The sequence below is a fragment of the Paracoccidioides lutzii genome, assembly GCF_000150705.2.
Source record: "Paracoccidioides lutzii Pb01 unplaced genomic scaffold supercont2.10, whole genome shotgun sequence".
NCBI lineage: Eukaryota > Fungi > Ascomycota > Eurotiomycetes > Onygenales > Ajellomycetaceae > Paracoccidioides > Paracoccidioides lutzii.
In genome coordinates this window covers 633,921-653,021 of record NW_015440956.1, presented here as the reverse complement: position 1 = coordinate 653,021, position 19,101 = coordinate 633,921, and the positions used below count along the sequence as shown (strand labels likewise).

General features: G+C 47.9%; 10 protein-coding genes across 10 annotated transcripts; 6 read left to right on the top strand and 4 right to left on the bottom strand.

The window, feature by feature from the left end:
* Nucleotides 1-779: 779 nt before the first annotated feature.
* PAAG_04217 (hypothetical protein) lies at nucleotides 780-2,585 on the top strand (the record flags this gene model as incomplete). Its single annotated transcript, XM_015845212.1, has 2 exons — nucleotides 780-1,109; nucleotides 1,158-2,585. The coding sequence occupies 2 exons, from the start codon at nucleotides 780-782 to the stop codon at nucleotides 2,583-2,585; spliced, it is 1,758 nt and encodes a 585-aa protein (XP_015699438.1).
* A 208-nt stretch (nucleotides 2,586-2,793) lies between these two features.
* Nucleotides 2,794-3,282, top strand: PAAG_04216 (hypothetical protein; the record flags this gene model as incomplete). The annotated part of the gene is made up of 2 exons (XM_002793898.1): nucleotides 2,794-2,956; nucleotides 3,038-3,282. 2 exons carry the CDS (start codon nucleotides 2,794-2,796, stop codon nucleotides 3,280-3,282), a joined length of 408 nt encoding a protein of 135 aa, XP_002793944.1.
* A 669-nt stretch (nucleotides 3,283-3,951) lies between these two features.
* PAAG_04215 (hypothetical protein) lies at nucleotides 3,952-4,513 on the bottom strand (the record flags this gene model as incomplete). The annotated part of the gene is made up of 2 exons (XM_015845211.1): nucleotides 3,952-4,208; nucleotides 4,240-4,513. The coding sequence occupies 2 exons, from the start codon at nucleotides 4,511-4,513 to the stop codon at nucleotides 3,952-3,954; spliced, it is 531 nt and encodes a 176-aa protein (XP_015699437.1).
* A 168-nt stretch (nucleotides 4,514-4,681) lies between these two features.
* PAAG_11821 (hypothetical protein) lies at nucleotides 4,682-5,144 on the top strand (the record flags this gene model as incomplete). Its single annotated transcript, XM_015847400.1, has 2 exons — nucleotides 4,682-5,019; nucleotides 5,099-5,144. The coding sequence occupies 2 exons, from the start codon at nucleotides 4,682-4,684 to the stop codon at nucleotides 5,142-5,144; spliced, it is 384 nt and encodes a 127-aa protein (XP_015702992.1).
* Nucleotides 5,145-6,234: 1,090 nt separating this feature from the next.
* On the bottom strand, nucleotides 6,235-7,843 carry PAAG_04214 (IBR finger domain-containing protein; the record flags this gene model as incomplete). The annotated part of the gene is made up of 4 exons (XM_015845210.1): nucleotides 6,235-6,649; nucleotides 6,701-7,040; nucleotides 7,110-7,374; nucleotides 7,403-7,843. The coding sequence occupies 4 exons, from the start codon at nucleotides 7,841-7,843 to the stop codon at nucleotides 6,235-6,237; spliced, it is 1,461 nt and encodes a 486-aa protein (XP_015699436.1).
* Nucleotides 7,844-9,301: 1,458 nt separating this feature from the next.
* Nucleotides 9,302-9,993, bottom strand: PAAG_04213 (hypothetical protein; the record flags this gene model as incomplete). The annotated part of the gene is made up of 2 exons (XM_015845209.1): nucleotides 9,302-9,768; nucleotides 9,858-9,993. 2 exons carry the CDS (start codon nucleotides 9,991-9,993, stop codon nucleotides 9,302-9,304), a joined length of 603 nt encoding a protein of 200 aa, XP_015699435.1.
* Nucleotides 9,994-11,680: 1,687 nt separating this feature from the next.
* Nucleotides 11,681-12,402, top strand: PAAG_11820 (hypothetical protein; the record flags this gene model as incomplete). Its single annotated transcript, XM_015847399.1, has 2 exons — nucleotides 11,681-11,859; nucleotides 11,991-12,402. The coding sequence occupies 2 exons, from the start codon at nucleotides 11,681-11,683 to the stop codon at nucleotides 12,400-12,402; spliced, it is 591 nt and encodes a 196-aa protein (XP_015702991.1).
* Nucleotides 12,403-12,882: 480 nt separating this feature from the next.
* On the top strand, nucleotides 12,883-15,270 carry PAAG_04212 (hypothetical protein; the record flags this gene model as incomplete). The annotated part of the gene is made up of 1 exon (XM_002793894.1): nucleotides 12,883-15,270. The coding sequence occupies one exon, from the start codon at nucleotides 12,883-12,885 to the stop codon at nucleotides 15,268-15,270; it is 2,388 nt and encodes a 795-aa protein (XP_002793940.1).
* A 322-nt stretch (nucleotides 15,271-15,592) lies between these two features.
* Nucleotides 15,593-16,429, bottom strand: PAAG_04211 (hypothetical protein; the record flags this gene model as incomplete). Its single annotated transcript, XM_002793893.1, has 5 exons — nucleotides 15,593-15,843; nucleotides 15,880-15,914; nucleotides 15,995-16,082; nucleotides 16,139-16,166; nucleotides 16,232-16,429. 5 exons carry the CDS (start codon nucleotides 16,427-16,429, stop codon nucleotides 15,593-15,595), a joined length of 600 nt encoding a protein of 199 aa, XP_002793939.1.
* Nucleotides 16,430-17,309: 880 nt separating this feature from the next.
* On the top strand, nucleotides 17,310-18,695 carry PAAG_04210 (hypothetical protein; the record flags this gene model as incomplete). Its single annotated transcript, XM_015845208.1, has 2 exons — nucleotides 17,310-17,550; nucleotides 17,761-18,695. The coding sequence occupies 2 exons, from the start codon at nucleotides 17,310-17,312 to the stop codon at nucleotides 18,693-18,695; spliced, it is 1,176 nt and encodes a 391-aa protein (XP_015699434.1).
* Nucleotides 18,696-19,101: the final 406 nt, after the last annotated feature.

The following is a 19,101-nucleotide window of genomic DNA, read 5'->3' as shown; positions in this document are numbered from 1 at the left end:
TTTCGGCTGTAACCATGTCGATCACCTTTGACATTTCCCATGCAAAATTAAAAGCAAAGCATGGTTTCATGATACTGCTGCGCAGGAAGCTCACCACTTCCGATTATGCCAAAAAGTGGCGCAGCAAGTCGCATTTGCGGCGGAGTAATCAGAATTTGAACTATTGCAAAACATGGTGGTATTCTCTTCCATCGGCAACTCATGTGGACTTGCTCTTCCCTTGATCGGTGAGAGAGGGATGGTTTACACAGGCGAGATTTTCGTTTGAGCATTGATGCGTAGGGCAAGTTGCTTAAAGAGCAACCGGCTAGTTCGGAAAAACTATTAATGCGACAAAGATTTCGGCTGCATCCCAAGAAAAATTGGGGAGGCCAGTTTTCCCATCTCGCGGCTTGACATTTCGGTTAGTTCACTAATATGGACACATGCGTTAAGCGGTCGATTCCTAGCCGACGAATCGAACTTGGAGGCTAAACAAATTTCACCCGTGGCAAAGAGTCGTTGGCATCGCTGGGCAGGCATTCCAAGGTTTGTGTTTCTGCGCTGGGCTTACAACGCCAAACGATCGGCTCTCGGCGGCCATGATTTTCCCTACGCCGACTTCCCAATACATAGTTGACGATGCGCTGCCCATGAAGTCAAAACATTCCATCGCTTTTTTCGCAAGCTCTCCAATTCTCTCACCAGATCCTTCCCCCCCCCCAATCCATATTTCAGCAGCATGCGAATAGTCCCTTTGTACATAGAAGCACTTCTTGCCCCTCTCTCATCCAATCAACATGGCCCCACGTCAGAAAAGGTCAGACGCAAGAAACACTAGGTATCTCGCAAGGCCAAACATCAGAAAGTCATCGCAGCAGCTTTTAGTGCTGAAAGTACAAGGCCAAGGTAGTCACCCATGCTTCGACCTGCCTCCTATAACTGACCGTTCATTAGTAGGGAAGCGGCCTCAACGCGTCAAGAAAGAACGACCACAGGATCCTACTCGCAAGAGCGCACGCCTACAAAGGAGATATCGCACTGAAGACAGAACTGTATTATATCACACCGGAAATGCCAAACAAAATCATCCAAATTCCCCTTCTACCAGCAACACACCCAGAAAAGAGGTATGGCACTAGTCTCCCACCACGCTATGAAGCTAACTTAAAAGCAAGTTTCCAGAGAATCCGACCGCTTGTCTACTAGCCGGAGATCGAGTACAGAAACGACCGCGAGAAGCTCAAGAGTCTTCCAGCATTCCAGCTCAAAAGCGGCGACGAACATTTCTTGCAAGCGACGCTGACGATCCTACTCTTTGGGAAACCTCAAACCAGGTGAAAGAGCAGCGTGATATTACCAACTGGAAGAAGGTTGACCTGATCAGATGTTGGTGCAAGAACGATCGCTGGCCTGAAGAATATTTTGAAGCACAGCCTGGACAGATTGAAAACATGAGCCACCTTCTTGCAAAGAAAAAGTCAACAGCTTCTCTTCGCCGCAAGAACTCAAATTCAAGTCTTGCTACAGGCTCCAACACACCTTCTGATCAAGAATCAAGAGATGGGAAGAGTGCCAAATACAGAAGCGCTGCTTATGAGACCGTCCTTGCCACCAGAGGCAGCTTTATGGCTGAATCTGAACTTGAAGTAACGGAAAAAAGCAAACAGATCTGTAAAACGCTACTTGACGAGAAACAGATGACTCCCGAAGGCACGATATTTCAGAACGACCGGTTCCGGAAGGCTTGCCAGAAGCTACAGAGTAAAAACGAATCAAGAATTATTCAAGATATATCTCGGTTGATTGTCCCTGCGGCGGAGACATTAGCTACATGTGGCGCTAAGACTCTGGAGTGTTTGGTTGAAAGCGTCAATGAACAGTGGGGTTCCTCCATTGTCTTCTGTGGACCACGTCCGCAGCCTGATTATGCGGTTGGGTTCAGCCGTTCTGCGTTCACAGAAGACCAGCTAAAGAAGTTTGAACCGTTCCTCGGTTACAATCTGGATACCTACAGCTCCTTCTTCCTAGCCACCTTCTACATGTACTTTCCCTTCTTGACCAGTGAGGTGAAGGGTACAGCTGCACTTGACATTGCTGACCGCCAGAACGCACACAGCATGACCCTCGCTGTGAGGGGCGTCGTTGAGCTGTTTAAACTTGTGGGACACGAAGAGGAGGTCAATCGCGAGATCTTGGCTTTCTCGATCTCACATGACAACAGGACAGTGAGAATCTACGGCCACTATGCAGTCATTGAGGGAAGCAAGACTTCCTTCTACCGTCACCCCATCAGAACGTTTGATTTTACGGAGCTGGACGGCAGAGAGAAGTGGACTGCTTACACGTTTACGAGGAATGTTTATGAGAAGTGGGCGCCAGATCATCTCAAAAGGATCCACACAGCTCTTGATGGAATCCCTCCTGGAGTAAATTTTGATGTTTCGCAGTCAGAACTTGGATTCTCTCAATCAAACACCCCATGCTTTTTGGAGGATGACGGCCAACTAAGTCAGACGAGCGTTGTAGCCTCAGCAGAAGCTACACCCAATACTTCCTTCACCCAGCAGACACAGGTCTTGAAGCGGCCAAGGAGGCAGAAATAGTGTGTTGATGTTGTGTTTAAGACAGGAATTAATTATTATCATTTGGATTACGTGTGGTGTGTCTGTCAACTTGATCCAGAATATCTCCAGAATATCTTGTACACCTTTCCATAAGCACACTACCCCATAAATATCATCACGTATTGCACATCGAGATATTTCCGAGAATAATATCATAATAACCGACCCCAGGGGGACTGACGGTGTGATGGGAATGCTGATCGACCTAGATCTTGCCAAAGAGCTTAGCAGCGGCCGCAGTGGTGCGCGCTGTCGTACCGGCACAATGGAGTTCATGGCGATTGAGGTGCTACTTGGGGTCTCTCACACCTATCGGCATGATCTCGAGTCATTGTTTTACGTCTTTATTTGTTTGTGCGGGTCGTCGTGGCTGGACTAACTCCAAAGAGCAGCCAAAAGGCAAGTCTACTGACAAAATGGTACACTGGTAGCTATCGGGAGATCGCTAGCGCTAAAACGAGGACATATGCATGTGGATGGATTTGAGGATATCCTGGAAGAATTTCCGCAATCTTTCGAATGTGTCAAACCGCTCTGCAAGGAATTGAGGGGAATCTTGTTTCCCTGCAGGAACGGCCTCTTCACGGGGACACCCAAAGACCCGGAGGTTCTGTATGGACCAATAATCCAAGCATTTGACAAGGCTATTAATGATATTAAGCCTACGGAGTCATAGGTGGTAAAGGTCGTGTTTTTTTGTATCTTAACTTATCTGGTTCAGCCGGGTTCGTTGTCTAATTCTTGAAGTCAGTGTTTAAGCCTTATCCATTCATACAAAGCACCGAGGGACACTTCCGACATGCAGGCTTGGTGATTTCATATATATTGTCTGATTTGTCGTTTAATCAAATTCTATGTCTCTACTGCCCCTCCTACTATATCCCGGAGCTCTCGCCCATAGATATGGGAAAACAACTGGTTTATTTTTGTGGGTTTGACTTTCAACACCCAATAAACTTGTTTATTTAGTGATAACCCTGTACCTAACAGAAAGCGTTGTCCGTTCAAAACAAGAATCACCTTCCTCGCGACCGAAAGTAGCTGAAAATGCTGGAAAATCCGATGGGGCGACAAGCAAGGCTGGGAATCATGAAATGAGGTTGTGCTGTCTTAAAGCTCGAATGATGAACCCTAACAGGACCATTCGAAAAAGTTCGATCTTGGGGAGGGCTGCTGCTGGATTCTGAAAACCAAACTCCCCTTGCGAGCACCGGATTCAGGGCATTTTCGTTCACACCATTGAAGTCGAACACGAACATTGAATTCCAATCAAAAAACAGCAACATCTGGTGAAACCCTCCTAGAGTACTTCTTCGCCTGCTTTGATATCCAATGTGCGTTCCGCTTAAAGTGGGTGCGGTTTTCCTGGCCCTGGGCAGCATCCCGCTTTTGCGCGTGCATTTTGTTGGTTCGTCAATGCCTGATGAAAATCGTTCAAATGCAAGACCTTCGTATTTTTCACTTCAAGAACCGCAATGTTCGTGGTCTGACTGCCATTGCGATACACCCATCTCACATTGGTTCGGCAGCCACCCCCTGAAGCCAATTCGCCCCTACAATCAAGGCTGCCAGTGTTGAGAAGTCGATTTGCAACAACATTGACTAGGGTGAATAAGATAAAGAACCGATGCACGAAGTACGTCAGCTTCCGTATAAAGAAGGTGGCCGGGTTCAACTTGAGGCATGCGTTCCGCTAAGCAGCCGCTATTTGGAGCATGAGCGAGGAGTCGGCTGCGGGCATAGTCGATAAGAACGCTTGGGTGTTCTGTCACACAAGCGCTTGGAGGATCTTCTGCCACTGTTGAATGTGCACTTGCCGAAATAGATCTGTAATCATTCGCAACTGTGGTGGAGGGGAGATCATCCAGTGGTCGCCAGAAAGCCTCATAGATCGTTGGAGGGGCCATATTCGTGGTGAGAGAGTTGGTGGACGTGATGAGAACGACGATGCCACTTGAGTCCGGATGATGATATTGCCAGGGGGACACATTTTAAAGCTGCAGCCTCTGTGTTGAGTCTGGCTAGGCAGCAGCCAAACCGGACAGCTGGTTGTTGAGCTTGTTGCTGGGACATCCATGCAGCAATTGTGCCCCGCGAAATTCTCACAGAGGGATCGTCATGTTATTATGAAGGCTGTAATCGATGCTGAAACATCGCTCTACACATGTAATGTCCGGCATGGGGACAATACATCCGCGGAACATACTCTTACTGAACACGGCCAAAGCTCGGAAGATAACAATCATCGATTTCGGGAAAGCAGTACTCGGGAGGACACCATATCCAGAGGAAGAGCAACGATATCTCCCTGGAGTTTCGATTTTCACCTCTGCTCCGCTGGAACAAGGCTTGGGGTTTTTGGCATGTCTTTGATGCCTGGGTCGATTGGGACCGGCAATCTTGGCTTGAGGATGTATATGAGGATACAAGAGCTTCGATTACAGATCACATGAGGTCAGTCTGGCTACCATCTATTCTGACTCAACCTCTAGAGCAGTTGCCGGATATTTAATGGGCCAGAGCGGGGACATGTTTTGATGGACAATTGGGATAATCCAGCCTTAATATTCATCCCAAGACAGAACTTTACCTCTGGCATCCTCATGCTTCATCTCGGTATCTCTTCCATACTTTGATAATATCGGAACTCGATCCACACTGCTTGAGTCTCCCAAGTATATCATATTCGACAAAATATGGAGGAATATATGTATCATAAGGAGATTGTACATCATTTACCACACAGATCCCTTACCATGTGTCGAAGAGACCAAGTTATCGAAGGAAATTAGGCTTGTCTGGCGGCCAGGAAAGCGATGTGTTCCCGGCCCGAAGCACACGCAATCATCTCCAAAGGGAAAGCTTAAAAATAATGCCATGATAAGCGCATCATGACCGCGCTATGGGGAATTTATCCAACAGCGAACCCCCCGAATAACCCGCATTTCTCATCCTTGCAGCACAAAAGTTTGTGTCATGTGTTCCATCTACCCGGCACTTCCGAGGCTGAATATCTACCCTCTGTTTCCTCTATTCGCGACAGAAACCGGCATTCCGCAGGGTGTTGAAGGTGTTGTTATACAGGGTTCGAGTTTTACACCCTATTGGCCGAGGAAATTCAACCCGGCTCGCGCAATGTTACATCGGGTGCTCCAGAAAAGATATCTGCAGAAGCATTCAACATTCTGAAGAAAAGATGTAAATAGTTATTTAGATAGTGAAGTGCTTCTCTAACGATCTTGTTTGGTCTCGTCCACTTTTTTCAACCGTAGCCACTTCAGCATTCACAACCCGTCCGTTATGATCAACCTGGCCAAGAGCACCACGAATCCAACCTTATAACGAAATAGCATACTGGCACCTTAGGGATATTCCAAGGCTCGCGCGGCTAAAATTTATAACTACCAGCGGCACGGTGAATACATAATACGTAGCTCGCTTAGGTGGATAGAGAAGACTACAACAAGGGTATTCTGTTGCGACACGAGTGGTTTCGCAACAAGGGTAGCTGCCAATAGCAGCAAAATCCGCCTGCACCTGTGCATAAAATTTTGAGGTCCATTTACATGCAATAACAACTAAATTTAAGAAATCAAACTGCCCGAACGAACGTATACAAGCAACATCATTAAAGCCTATTCCTTCTGCACCGGTTGCATGCCTGCAGACGGCACAGACGACATTCAAAGATATACTGCGTGAGGAAGTGGTGGCATTCCTCGCATTGGTGAGGTCCTTGGACCCACCGCCAGTGAGAGTGGCCACATTCGTGGTTTGCCCTAAGATTTTGCATGGTTTCCGCAACCAAGATGTTTCTCCGGTCTAGGGTAGGGTTCGCGGGAGGGTCGATTTCTTGCGGTAGGTGGGGAGCATTTGCTAATCGGGTTGCATCAGCCGGAGCAGGAACTGCAGCCAAACGCTCAGGTTCCCGATCTAAAATCTGATTTGCACGGGCAAGAAGACGACCCTCATCCCATTGTTCACAGGCGCAACTCTTCCAACGCTGTCCACATATATAGCAGAATTGAGCGCCACAGCGACACCTGCAGGGAGATCAGTACACGTGAAGAATCAGCCAAGGAATGATCACGAACGTCATGTGATTACAACCGTGATCGAGTTCTACAACTCTCCAACAGCTGTAACATCGTTGCCACCCATTTTCCCTGGCTGTGTCTAACAGTTCTTCCAAAAGTATGTCATTTGGACAGTCTCTGTCGTGTGCTGATCCTTTGCAAGTCGTGCAAGTCGTCAAACCACACTCAAAGCACGTCGCTACCTCGCCGTCGATGCTGCGGGGGTTGACGAAACTCGAACATTTCGGCGAGTGGCAGTAGGTTCTATTTGGGGTTTCGAACTCGACTTTCTTTTTCTCGTTTAACCTCGCACAAGCTCGGATTCCAGAAATATGCGGACACTCGCCAGCTTTATTGGCTGACGACAGCAGCGAGGAGGGAATAGTGATTCATCTGTCATCGACGCTTCGAATAATTCTTTTAAGACAGGCATGGCAGTATTTGTGATGGCATGGAAGACGAGCCACGTTGAAAAACTTTCTTTCTTCTCGGCAGGCTTCGCAACGGCGGTTTATTGAGGATGAATTGCTGGTTCGACTTGCCGCCCACGCAGATGACTCTGCCAGAGCATCGTCTGCAAAGTCTAGTTTTCCGCCATCGGGGTCATGCCGGACGTCTTCAAAACCAGAGACGTACAAGACTCGGAGCTTCTCCAAGAACTCATCGTCGAAAGAATTGTGGCTCTGAACTGCCTTCATAGTCCATATTCGATGGATTTACTCCATCAGCCAATTGACGGGCCATATCACGGTCTCTTGCAGCGATTTCTTCCTGTGACAGAGTCTCTGTCAACAACTGTCCATCAGTCAAGATGGCCGTTGCCATGCTTCGAGCCATCTGGTTATCTGCATGCAACGAAGAGAAGTTTTCTAGCTCTTGCTTTTGCAGCTGAAATGCGAGCGATTCGTCCGACAGCTCGCCCTCACGAGATTTTCCTTTGGAAGAAAAAAAATATAGTTCGGCATCCTGAAGTTGCAGCTGGACGACCACGGCAGCACTCTGTTCATCAATGCCTTGAAGGAGCTCATACGCGCAGGCCATCGCAGATCTATCCAAGCGAACTGAAGCAGGGGAAGTTCCGAGCCTAGAGGCTACAATGAGGGGTGAACTCGATATTCTTATAAGCGACATCTGGTTACAAGGCTGGCTGAAAGTTGGCATCTTGGCTGGACACTGCCTTGGAAATTCGACCTTGATGTGCTTAAATTGCTGTCCTAGGATCAGCCCAGACCTTTGCTGTATCATGCAGGCAAAATCTTAATAACAAGCAGGTTTTGACGTGGGTTTGTTGAAAGTTAGGAATAGAGTGTTTCTAGGAATTCATGTTCTCGCCAATTACTACCCTAGAATGGGGAAAAAATAATACCCTACATACTTTAATAACAAATTTTAGTTTAGCCGTGGTCAGAAAGCCGAAAAATCAAGATACGCAAAGATCACGAAGGCCCGTGTTTTCAGCATGTTAGACCTCCTCATCAGGTATATCAAGGATACCCATGCCTCCGCATCCGGAAGCTCTTGAGAGCAGGCCAGGAGAACTGTGGAAAGAGGCAGCGACGTTTTTGAAGTACACAGCGACCAGGATCGAGTTCCGATGATCAGATTATCAAGTATGGAAGAGATACCGAGATGAAGCATGGATAAGGGATGCCAGAGGTAAAGTTCTATCTTGGGATGAAGATCAAGGCTGGATTATCAAGCGCATCATGATCGCGCTATCGGGAATTTAACCCAACGGAGGACCCCCCGATATAACCTCCATGTATCTAATTTAGCGGAATGGCCGTAAGAGCGTAGATGTTTGCTCCTTATATGCCGGCATTCTCGTTCGTTCCTAGGCGCAACCAGCGATTGTCCGGAGCAACATTTTTCCTTGAACTATATCGTGCCAAGTATTTCGTAAGCATTCGCTCCCAGCTGTTAATTCTTCAGTGAACATAACTGCAAGTAGATTCAGCACCCACTCAGTTACTATCCCCTGCCATGGACGATATACATCGTAACTAACAGCTTTGCTCGGTATCCTACTGATATTTAATTGATTTCATTCCCAGGCTTAAAGCTTAATCTCAAGAGGAAAAAAGATATACACCACCTCTCTCTTCAACGTGCTAATTAACAGTGTGAATCTTCCTTCCAACGCCCTAGCGACAGGATACCTCCTTTTTGTCCACACAGCATGAGCTCCCATCGTCTCACATAGTCATCCACCTCCAGCCATGTTTGGTTCTCTTCTGGGGAGTTCAGGATATCAACCGGCCGCTCAGTCGGTGAGGTGAAAGAGCAATTAATCGAACGGACATGGGCCTTTTAAAACATTCCGGAGCAGCCGCATGAGGGGCTGAAGAATGAGTTGGATGGCCTTGGAGGCTCTCTGTTTTCCTTGGTGAATTGGTAAGGACGATGGACACGTCGAAGGGTGCTGATATGCGGATGAACTGCTTCGAGTCGATCAACCAGCTTCTGCAGAGTGCTACATGTGGTAGAAACAATGCAATCCCAGAATTCAGAATACTCGGGCCCAGACCGCGGCTGTGCCTGTACAGAAATCCAACCAGTAGTTATTTGAAGGCGGAAGGACCGCATCTCAGAAATCATCGGCTCACTGAGAACACGCAATCAACCTTGACTTAATATCCCTTCCATCAGCACGTGATTCATTCTATAGTCCGCGTTGATATGTACGCCGTGTCGCTCTGGAATTGTAGGGAGGTGGTCGGCACAGTTATAGGTATAGCCGGCGATGGAGAACGAGCATGGTGTAACGTGTGAACCGCGAATGGAACGGAGTTTGATAGAGGATGGAGATTGCCGCATTATGTATCTGATGGCAGGTTCGAAGGATCGCGGTCTTGGTTCTTGCTCCATCCGACCGGAGGGCTGTCTTGTCAGAAAACTCGGCGGGAACGAGGATATCGGGTAGCAGATGTGGGCATATATCTGTAGTCTTAATTCAGAGGGGATCTCCAAAAACCGACACGACATAATGTGGTCGGTTCTTGTAGCAAAATGATAAAATTCAGAAAGTGAGGATTTCTCAACCAAAAGCAGCAGCAGTTGGGCCTTGTGCTGGAACCCGCTACATACTGCGAACGAAATACGGGATGAGAGCCTCTTTTTATATAATTCACGTATTCTGTCCAGAGTGGCCCCTTTGCACCGTTTCACCGGTTACTGCGTTGCTTGCCTGCAAGGTTGTATTCTTCCGGGTGCCGCTGTTGCCCTCTGGAAATTGGAACAGACCGTGCCGCAATCTTTCGCGGCGCTGGAGACCCAGACCATTCGCTGATGATTGTCGTCGGATTCTCCATGCTTCGCCGCACAATTTTCGCCGATGAATACTTGGGGAGCTACGCTATAAAACTGCCTTCTCCATGCTTCGCCGTAAAGCCCTGTTTGCTGACGGATCAGCGACTACTGGGCCGAAAGCTATCACGTGGTGGACATGAGAAAGTTAAAGGGGCTAAAGGGTTATATCACACCACTAAAAACGACGACGATCCAGGCGAGCATATGCTAGCAAATGCCATATCACCACTTTTTTTCTGTTCGACGCCATTTTGATCAACGGTCTGGACCATCGACCAGGGTTACTACCGACAATCACACAGGGCAACTGAGAGCAACGAGATATGTGGATGCCCCGCTAGTGGGGATTTAAATTTTCATGGGGCTTTACAGTTTTCCCGCAGTGCAGTTTGACTGTTTTTGCCGTTTTCAAAGTTTTGGCCGCTACATCATCAATGGACATGTGTGTTTCCTTAGTATTGATGATATGTTAACAACATGATTAGGTCAACTGTAGAGAATGTTAGTTGGAACTACTTAGGAAAAGTGATGACTTTTGCTGCCTGGTGCGAGGTGCTATGGAAAAAAACTGACTTCAAGATGGGAGAAAGCCAGTCGGGAAGACATCAAACTTATATCTCCTTTTTCGCTGAGAAGTAAAAAATGGAGGGAGCAAGAGACCTGTCACCAAAGTTTCGCAAATGGTTCGCCGCAATGGGAGGCAACCATGTCGGTCGGGAGCGAAATCTCTGAATGGTTTAGCTGCTTCCAGGTGGAGCAAGCTGGGCGGAGACCCATGAGGGCCCCATTGCCCGCTATCATTCGCCAAATGATGGATCTAACAATGACCCGCACATCTTCCCCAGCGGCAGTCGAAACTAACGCGAGAAGCCTTTTTCCTTGTTTCTTGCACCACTCAGCACTGGCAGACATCTCAATAGACTGACTATTGGTCAGATGATTGATAAATATTAAGAACAGAGACTGAGCACGCCAGTGACTCGTTCTTTTTTTTTAAGCTAGCAACACGGGACCATCCACGAGTACGGATACGAGCCTTTTTAGGCTTGGGGGTTCCTTTTCTCCCGAGATGGTGCATCCGTCTGAATCAATGTAAAAGTTAGGCAAATGCCTCCTCTGCCTGTATAGACAGAGCGACCTATTCAACCTGAGAAAGTATCAATAATAACGCCGGTAGCTGTAGCAGAAGTAAGGAAATACCAGTAACATATCTAGTCCGGGATTAATTCCCCGCAGTCCATCACGCAGGGACAAATAGTGGGCTTCTCACCGTCGCTGGAGAGACTGCATTTTTCGGCATGCTGAATGCCGAATTCACCATATATTATTACAGTGACATATTGTTCTTCCATACAAGTGGCACCATACTCCCCCGCTCCTTTTCTATGGTTTCTGCAACGTAAAGGAGTACCTACCCTCTTTCCATCCACACCAGAATACACTGGGCTCTACGGATATTGCAAACAACAGGATTACATTATTCCATTCGCGTTCAAGTGAGTCGTTGCCCTACGCACATGTCACCAATCTGATCAAGTTAAGCAGAATGTCCGCCAGCTCTGGTGCAAGCGGATTTTGCGACGTCTCCCACCATGCCAACAACAAAACACAACTATTATTACACGTGCACCGCTGCAGGTTGCAGAAAGCGTTTCAAAATCTGCCAGGTTGGCAGCCACGCCTCATTCAATGAATGTTTCAGGCACCGGCTATGTGCTTTGCAAATGGCGCCGTGATCATCCCTACAGCTGCGCCTACAACATAAGCGATTATGCCTCGACTATAAACAATAATGACCAACCCGCGTGGATGGAGTTGGGCTGCAAGGAGAGAAAGGAAAAGGACATTCTTCGGGCCTCTTTGGCTAGGTGGGAACCCAGTGGTGACGAATGGCGGCGTGGTTTGAACTGGCTTCCATAAATATATACAGCGCGTTCCAGGGTTGTTACATAGCCTACGCCTACGTATGATTGGTCAATATAAGTGGATTGCTTAGTAGACATTCGGAGGCCGCCAAGCTGCTGGTGATAAAAAAGAAGATCCCAGCGCTGGAAAAGCAGATCCCGCCGCTGGAAAAGCAGCTTGATATTCGAATCTCGATACCCGGGCCAACGCATCTCACTCTGTCTTCGTGTTCCGATCCGAGTTATTGTAATTGGTTTATAAAAGAAGAGAGCCACCTATCTGTGCTAATACTTGCTTGGAGCTACATTCTTTCAGCGCGCTGGGCAGATCTTATGCCTTGGTCCCCTGTGCTTGAATATACAGACAGCCAAGCACAGTGGAAGGACGACCAGCCTGCTGATAGGGATTCTGTCATGGTAGAGATAGGAAATGTTGACGACAATGAGGCCAGATGGTGGGCTGCTATTCTGGCTCCCGGGGTGGGCGGTAGCTTACTAAGCCTCTAGGGCCCGGTTAATACTAGCCTTGTTTTTAGACAGTACGAAAAAGAGTGAGTGAGGCCTAAGTACAGTGATTACTAATACCTGATGCGTTCTTCCCTGGCAGTTTCCCACGCGACGGGTGTCGTGGCGTACATTAACCCTAAATGGGAATAGCCGACCTCCTCAAAATACGATTTCAATATTTTGTTCGCGCTTATTACCTTCCGTCGCGAGCAAATAGGATTAATCTTCGCCTGGTTCCTTGTTCGGCGGCTCTATCCGTTCCCACATTCGCGTTGAGCATCAAAGCCGGATCAACCCTTTGACCATATTCCTCCCTTTGATTATATATATCAGCATCTGTTCCCAGCGAGCTATCTTCTCTCGCAGGTATCATACATAATAACTTCCTAACAATTCTGACATAAATTAGCATACCAATTTAACTCCCGTACAACTCCTGATTAACCTCGCACGAACCCAACGGTCTTTTATGCCGTCAAAATGGCGGGACTTTCACAAGAAGATCGCAAAATTATCAAGAACCATCCTCTAGCCAACTTAGTCGATCATTTACGAGGTGCGCTTCAGCAAGCCGAAAGACAATATGCGTATGATGGCGCTGATGAGAGCCAGGACCAGCTCTATCGAAATGCGATTTCAAAACTCCTCTCTGCTTTACAGGGAGAGGAAGCGGCGCTCAATATTCGCTCACGAATAAGCGATGGAAATGTGGCTTCTGATATAGCAAATCTGTTTACGAGCCTTCAACGGGCCAACTTCAGCTACAACCACTACAGGCGGCTGGTACATCTGGTCATCCAAAGGCTTCCCCCCACTGAGTCCCAGAACGTCGAAACCTGGAACTTCGACGTCTGGAACGCTGTCTTTGGTCTTATTGACACCGTCTCGCGAGGCACTCCCCCCCCTCCTCCTCATCCTACGTCATCGATCCAACAGACGCCCTGGCTGCGCAACACTAGCAGTGTCGTCAATTCTACAGAATATCGAAAACACGTTGACATTGTGCTGAAGGAGGAACTTGGGGAGATACACGTCGACATCCCTAGATTCTTTGACGCGTACTTTGGAGACATTCCACATCTCACTGCAGTTTCACAAGCGGTGTTGGAGGAGTGCGAGAAGGGAGACAGCCCCCTTTACCATGAAGACGAGGGCTGGAAGGGCTGGCCTGAACTTGCAGCAGAAAGAGACGTTCTGAAATGGCTCGCTAACATCATCGCTGAGCTCGTACGATTAGCCGAAGCACAAGAGCCGTCCTGGAAGATCGACCGCAGACCTCTCGCACAGCCAAGCCAGCCACTACAAGGGTCTGTCGCGGAGAGAAAGCTCGATGTCGGCTTTGTCGATGATCTGACGGCCACAGAGGACTCCAGATGTCTCTGGTCGCAGATCCTGGTGCCAGGGGGGCTGAAAAACGACCCGAAATACGACAGGAAATCTGGTGCATGGTTTGATCTTGGCAGGTACGCCCGAGAGGTCCTTGCTGCGCAGGACACCCGTCATTTCGTGCTCGGGTTCACCCTCTGCGGGCCGTTCCTACGACTGTGGAACTTTGACCGTCTGGGCGGGATCGCGTCGGAGGAATTCAATATCAACCAGGACGGCCTTCGATTTATGTCTGTTATCCTTGGATTCCTCTTGATGAACCGGAAACAACTTGGGTTTGATCCTACCATCGTCACGACCGGGACCGAACGGTATATCGAAATTGAGAAGAACGGTACGAAGGAACGGCTGATCATCGACGAGATTGTTGGACGAGCACGCTGTGTTGCCGGGCGAGCCACAACGTGCTGGAAGGTATACTGTGAGACAGACAAATCACGGACGCCGCTGGTCGTCAAGGACTCCTGGCAGTATCCGGAACGCACTGAGGAAGGAGAGTTGCTGCGAGAGGCGATGGCGAAGGGGGTCAAGAATGTTGCGAGGTATTATCACCACGAGACAGTTCGCATTGACGACAAGGATGATGATGTCTTGGCTATCCGAAAGGGCCTCAGTATTCCGATTTCGAAAGATGAAAAGGGTGGTTTTAAGGCAACAGTGCGGCGTAGTAGGTCTCAAAGGGAACAAAAGCGCCAGGGCAGCAGCACCGGCCAGAAACGATCCTCTGACTGCGTGGACATGGCATTTCCTCCTCCCCCAAGTAAACGTACCCAGTCAAGTTCTCCGTCCAAATCTGCCGACGGCTCTACCCGACGCAATCGAATTCACCGCCGCATTGTTATCCGGGACTGTGGGAAACCAATCTATGAGAGTAGCTCAAAATCTACACTTCTCACTGGGCTGGCCGGCTGTATTGAAGGATACATGTCGCTCCACGATGAGGCTGGCCTCATCCAATGTGATGTTTCCCCCCGGAACCTGATGGTGAACGAGGACAAGGACAACCCTTCATGGCCTGCCTTTCTGATCGACCTTGATCTGGCCATCAAGACGCAACGGGACGGGTCTTCTGGCGCGCGGGGCAAGACGGGCACCAGGGCGTTCATGGCCATCGGTGTCTTGTACGGCGAAAAACATTGTTTCATGCATGATCTGGAGTCGTTCTTCTGGGTCCTGTTCTGGATATGCATTCACTACGATGCCCCAGGGAAGGGAAGGATTGTCGAGCGTTTTGAGGAGTGGAATTATGTGAGCACTGAAAAACTGGCTGATGAGAAGAAAGGGGTGATTAGTGATGAAGGTGACTTTCTCAGGATTTTAAAGGATAATTTCACCCCATACTATCAATCCCTGATCCCTTGCGTTAACCGGTTACGGCGCCTTGTCTTTCCAGATGGCGGACGGTGGAAGAAATCGAATTTCAACCTACCCCGGAACATGATTGAAACGCTTCAAGATGCACAATATAACTCAGTAAATTAATACAAATTTGGTGTTTTGCAGGTTACGTTCCATCGTTTCTGGATGATTTTCTTCAATAGCTTGAATTGCCATGTTTTGGCTTTTGAAATAGCATTCTTTCACTGATATATGAGTCTGGAGGAAATCCATACGAGATGTACTGTTTCGTTATGAAAAGGCAGAATTTTTTGTTGGAATGCCACAAGGCCCAAAAAGGTTGTATGATCCTATTATTCAGGTGTTTAGTGTAGATAAGGGGGCTCAAAGCATATAAAGCCAGCCCTCCCGCTTTGCTTCTATCGCTCCATCTTCCCTTTTTCCTCACAAAGGCCACCCCAGCCTTTCAAACAATCCGACGCCACACTTCCATCATGAGTACCCGGACAACTCGAGCTCGTAAGATCAAGGAATCAGAGACCGGCCCAGTGGACAGAGGTGGCAGTGGTTCAAGTTCTGCCACAGGTGCAAAAGAAACTCCCATCATCCTATTGATAACAGGTCGTAACTGACATCTGGACGCAGAAAATACGTTAAGGGTGAAATATGGACCCCAGCAAATATTTTCTGTCTCCTGGAGGAGTTGCGCGAACATCGCTATTCATTGCACCTGCAGCCAATAAGTCAACTAACTAGAGGTGGCCAGAGCCCAAAGGCATTGTTCGTGACTAGAAGCGTTTTAACAACATTATGAGAAAATGCCGACACAAAGTGAACTCCCACCGAGAAGCAGCCATATGACCTATACCCATGAGCACCACAAGGGAGTAGTACGTTTCGATTCGCAGATGTACATGGTCGGGTAACAACTATAGCAAGGTATGAACCAACTGGGACTGTTCAATTATCGGATTCCCTTTCTTTCCATTCATTGTACGCATTCTCGACGTACCTTGCTGAACGGTCAGCAATAAAGCCCACTGGATATGGAAATAACGCTTAGCGATATTCAAATGTTACGTGCTACATCCCGATTTTCTCTCACCGAGGCCTGTAGATATTGTTCTTTGCTCCGTGTTTCTATTGTCTCGAGCATCGCGGACATTCGCTCAAATATTTCAATCATTTTGAGCACCTGGCTATGGATCTCCATGATTTCGTCTTGCTGAGACGTATTGCCGCCGCCTTTGACGTCCGAGGAGGTTGACGAAAGTCTTCGTATGCCGTGGTTGGTATTCGGCATTGCGGTGAATGCTTTAGAACATCCTATTGCAAGTGAGAAGAACGGTGGGGTTTCTGTTGAGATGTGAATTTCCAGTCGATGATTTATTACGGTTAAGAATATATATATAGATATCCAGAATCAGTGAGGCTTTTATACTTTTCTCTGGGCTAGACAAAATAGACGAACTGAAATGGTTCGAAGAAAAACCAAAGGGAGAGACAAAGAAAAGAGGGGGAAGAGGAAACAAACAAAGACACAAACAAAGGAACACACACAAAGAAAATACCATACCATGGGCGGGAGTGTGATAGGCAATATCAATAAGGCTCCTGGACTGGAATGAAATATGAGAAATGAAATAAGATCAAACGAAGAGAACGGAAGCAAACAAGAAAACAATCGAGACAGGCATAGCACGAAATCAGGACTGAAATTGATATTGACACAATACAACAGATGATCCTGACCAATCGATTTTTCAATCCCGCGTCCACCGCCCCCTGCGCGATCTCCCATTGACTTGCCCCTCATGTGTGGATCCCAGGATCCTCTACCTTTTCAACCAGCCACTCCTACTCCGTGGAGAGACACGGGCGTGGGACGCGCCGGAAGTGGCCATTTCATCCTTGGTAAAGGGAGAGAGATTTCTGTAAGTAGAGGACCTTTCCAAAGAGGAACAAAAAACGCATGTACGGCAGAAAATCAAACAAGGCATATTCCATCACGCTGTAATGGATGACCTGATATTATTCTACCCAACGGTTTGATATCACAAGAAATTAGCAGCATTGATATCTCGAATACTTTATCTGCCAACACCCATTTACTGCCATCATAATACCTAAAATCTGACATTATTCTTGCACTTTAAACACCGTCTTCGCCGGTAACGCCAGGAATGAGATCGCATTCGCTTGTCATATTCCGGGTGCCTCCTTGGCCTCGCAAACCCTATTTGGGGAGCAGAACACAATCGGCGCATGGTCAACAATTCGAGGCGTGTTTTACTCTCAAGGAATGTGGCTCCAAATGCGACCGGGTGAGGCAGCTGGCAAGCTCGCACAACAAGAGGAATGTCAGACCACCGGAACTGCTTCCCAGCGCGGTAGTACTCATGGCCTATAATACCGTCCACCAAGGTATCCTCTGAGCTAAAAGTTTTGGAGTCGGTCGAGTAGGTGATTCTTGTTTCCTCAATCAAGACCGTTGGCAGTTCCTCATACTCTAGTCGGCGACTGTGTAGAATTCTCGGGATTGATCCATTATCACAGCCCTTCTCAGCGTATAGATTTGCTAGCCGATGTAGAGCAGGGTATAGCGTCATATCCTTCCGTCTCTGCACAGCGCAGCCTCCTCGTTTCATCAATCTCAGCCGCTCATCGAGCCGCGTCGCTTAGATATCTGTCAAAAGTCATCTTCCAGGAAACGCAGATCCCCGGATAAGGGGATGCAGGCGTCGAAACGATCGCGTTCCACCAATCAACCATCAAGGGACACCCAGGAGGAGAACGAACTAGCTTTCTCCATTCAGTCGGCACACAAACCGAGCCTCTTCGACAGGAATGGCGAGGAACTTTACGACAACCGTGTCCTCCGGTGTCTCGTGATCTCGCCCGCTGGCCGCCCGATCCACGAGTACAAGTCACGCCTGGAGCTGCTCACGGCGCTTCGCGATGCAATTAAGGCGCACCGGTCTCTTTACCTGGATGGGAACATCCTTCATCGGGATATTTCAGAGAACAACATAATAATAACCGATCCAGACCAGACAAATGGCCACTCAGGCATGCTAATTGATCTGGATCTTGCCAAGGAAGTCGGGAGCGGACGTAGTGGCGCGTGGCACCAGACTGGCACGATGGAGTTCATGGCGATCGAGGTGTTGCTTAATATCGACCACACCTATCGACATGATCTTGAGTCGTTTTTCTACGTGCTTATCTGGCAATGTGCCCGTCATGGTTGGGAAAAATTAAATGAGCTACACGGACACGGACAGGACCCACCCAAAGACAGCATGCTGAGAGAATGGTATACCGGAACTTATAAGAAAATTGCAATTTATAAACGAGGTAACATGGAAGCTGGCGGATTTGAGTACCTTTTGCACGAGTTTCCGCCGGATTTTGAGCGTGTCAAGCATCTTTGCAGGACCATACGAGGCGTACTGTTTCCTTATGGGAAGGAAGGACTTATTGTTGGAACGCCGCAAGTCCCGCAGAGACTATATGATCCTATTATTAAGGCGTATGACGATACAATAGCTCTGATTGAAACTGAATAGGATTATAATGATTGCTCTGTTCTGGCAAATAAGTATCATTTATAGAAGCTCAATGCATATATTATATACACCGCAGCTAATAAGTTTGAACACCAAATATCTAGAGGTGACTGCAGCCCAAAGGCATTGTTGGTTTCCAGAAGCTTTTTAATGTACACGCCACCGCAATAGTATCCTATGAGCACCATAGGGCAGACGTTCGTTTTGATTCGCAGTTCTTTGTCAATTTCGATGTACCCTGCTGTAACGGTCAGCAATAAAGCCCACTGGATATGGAAGTAATGCTTACCCGACACTTAATTGTTAACACCGCGGCAAAGCGACTTCACCTCAAGGATTGGCATTAGCAGTGGCCCTTCACTTTAAATTTATGACATTCCACATGGGCATTGTTTCTGTGGCCTTT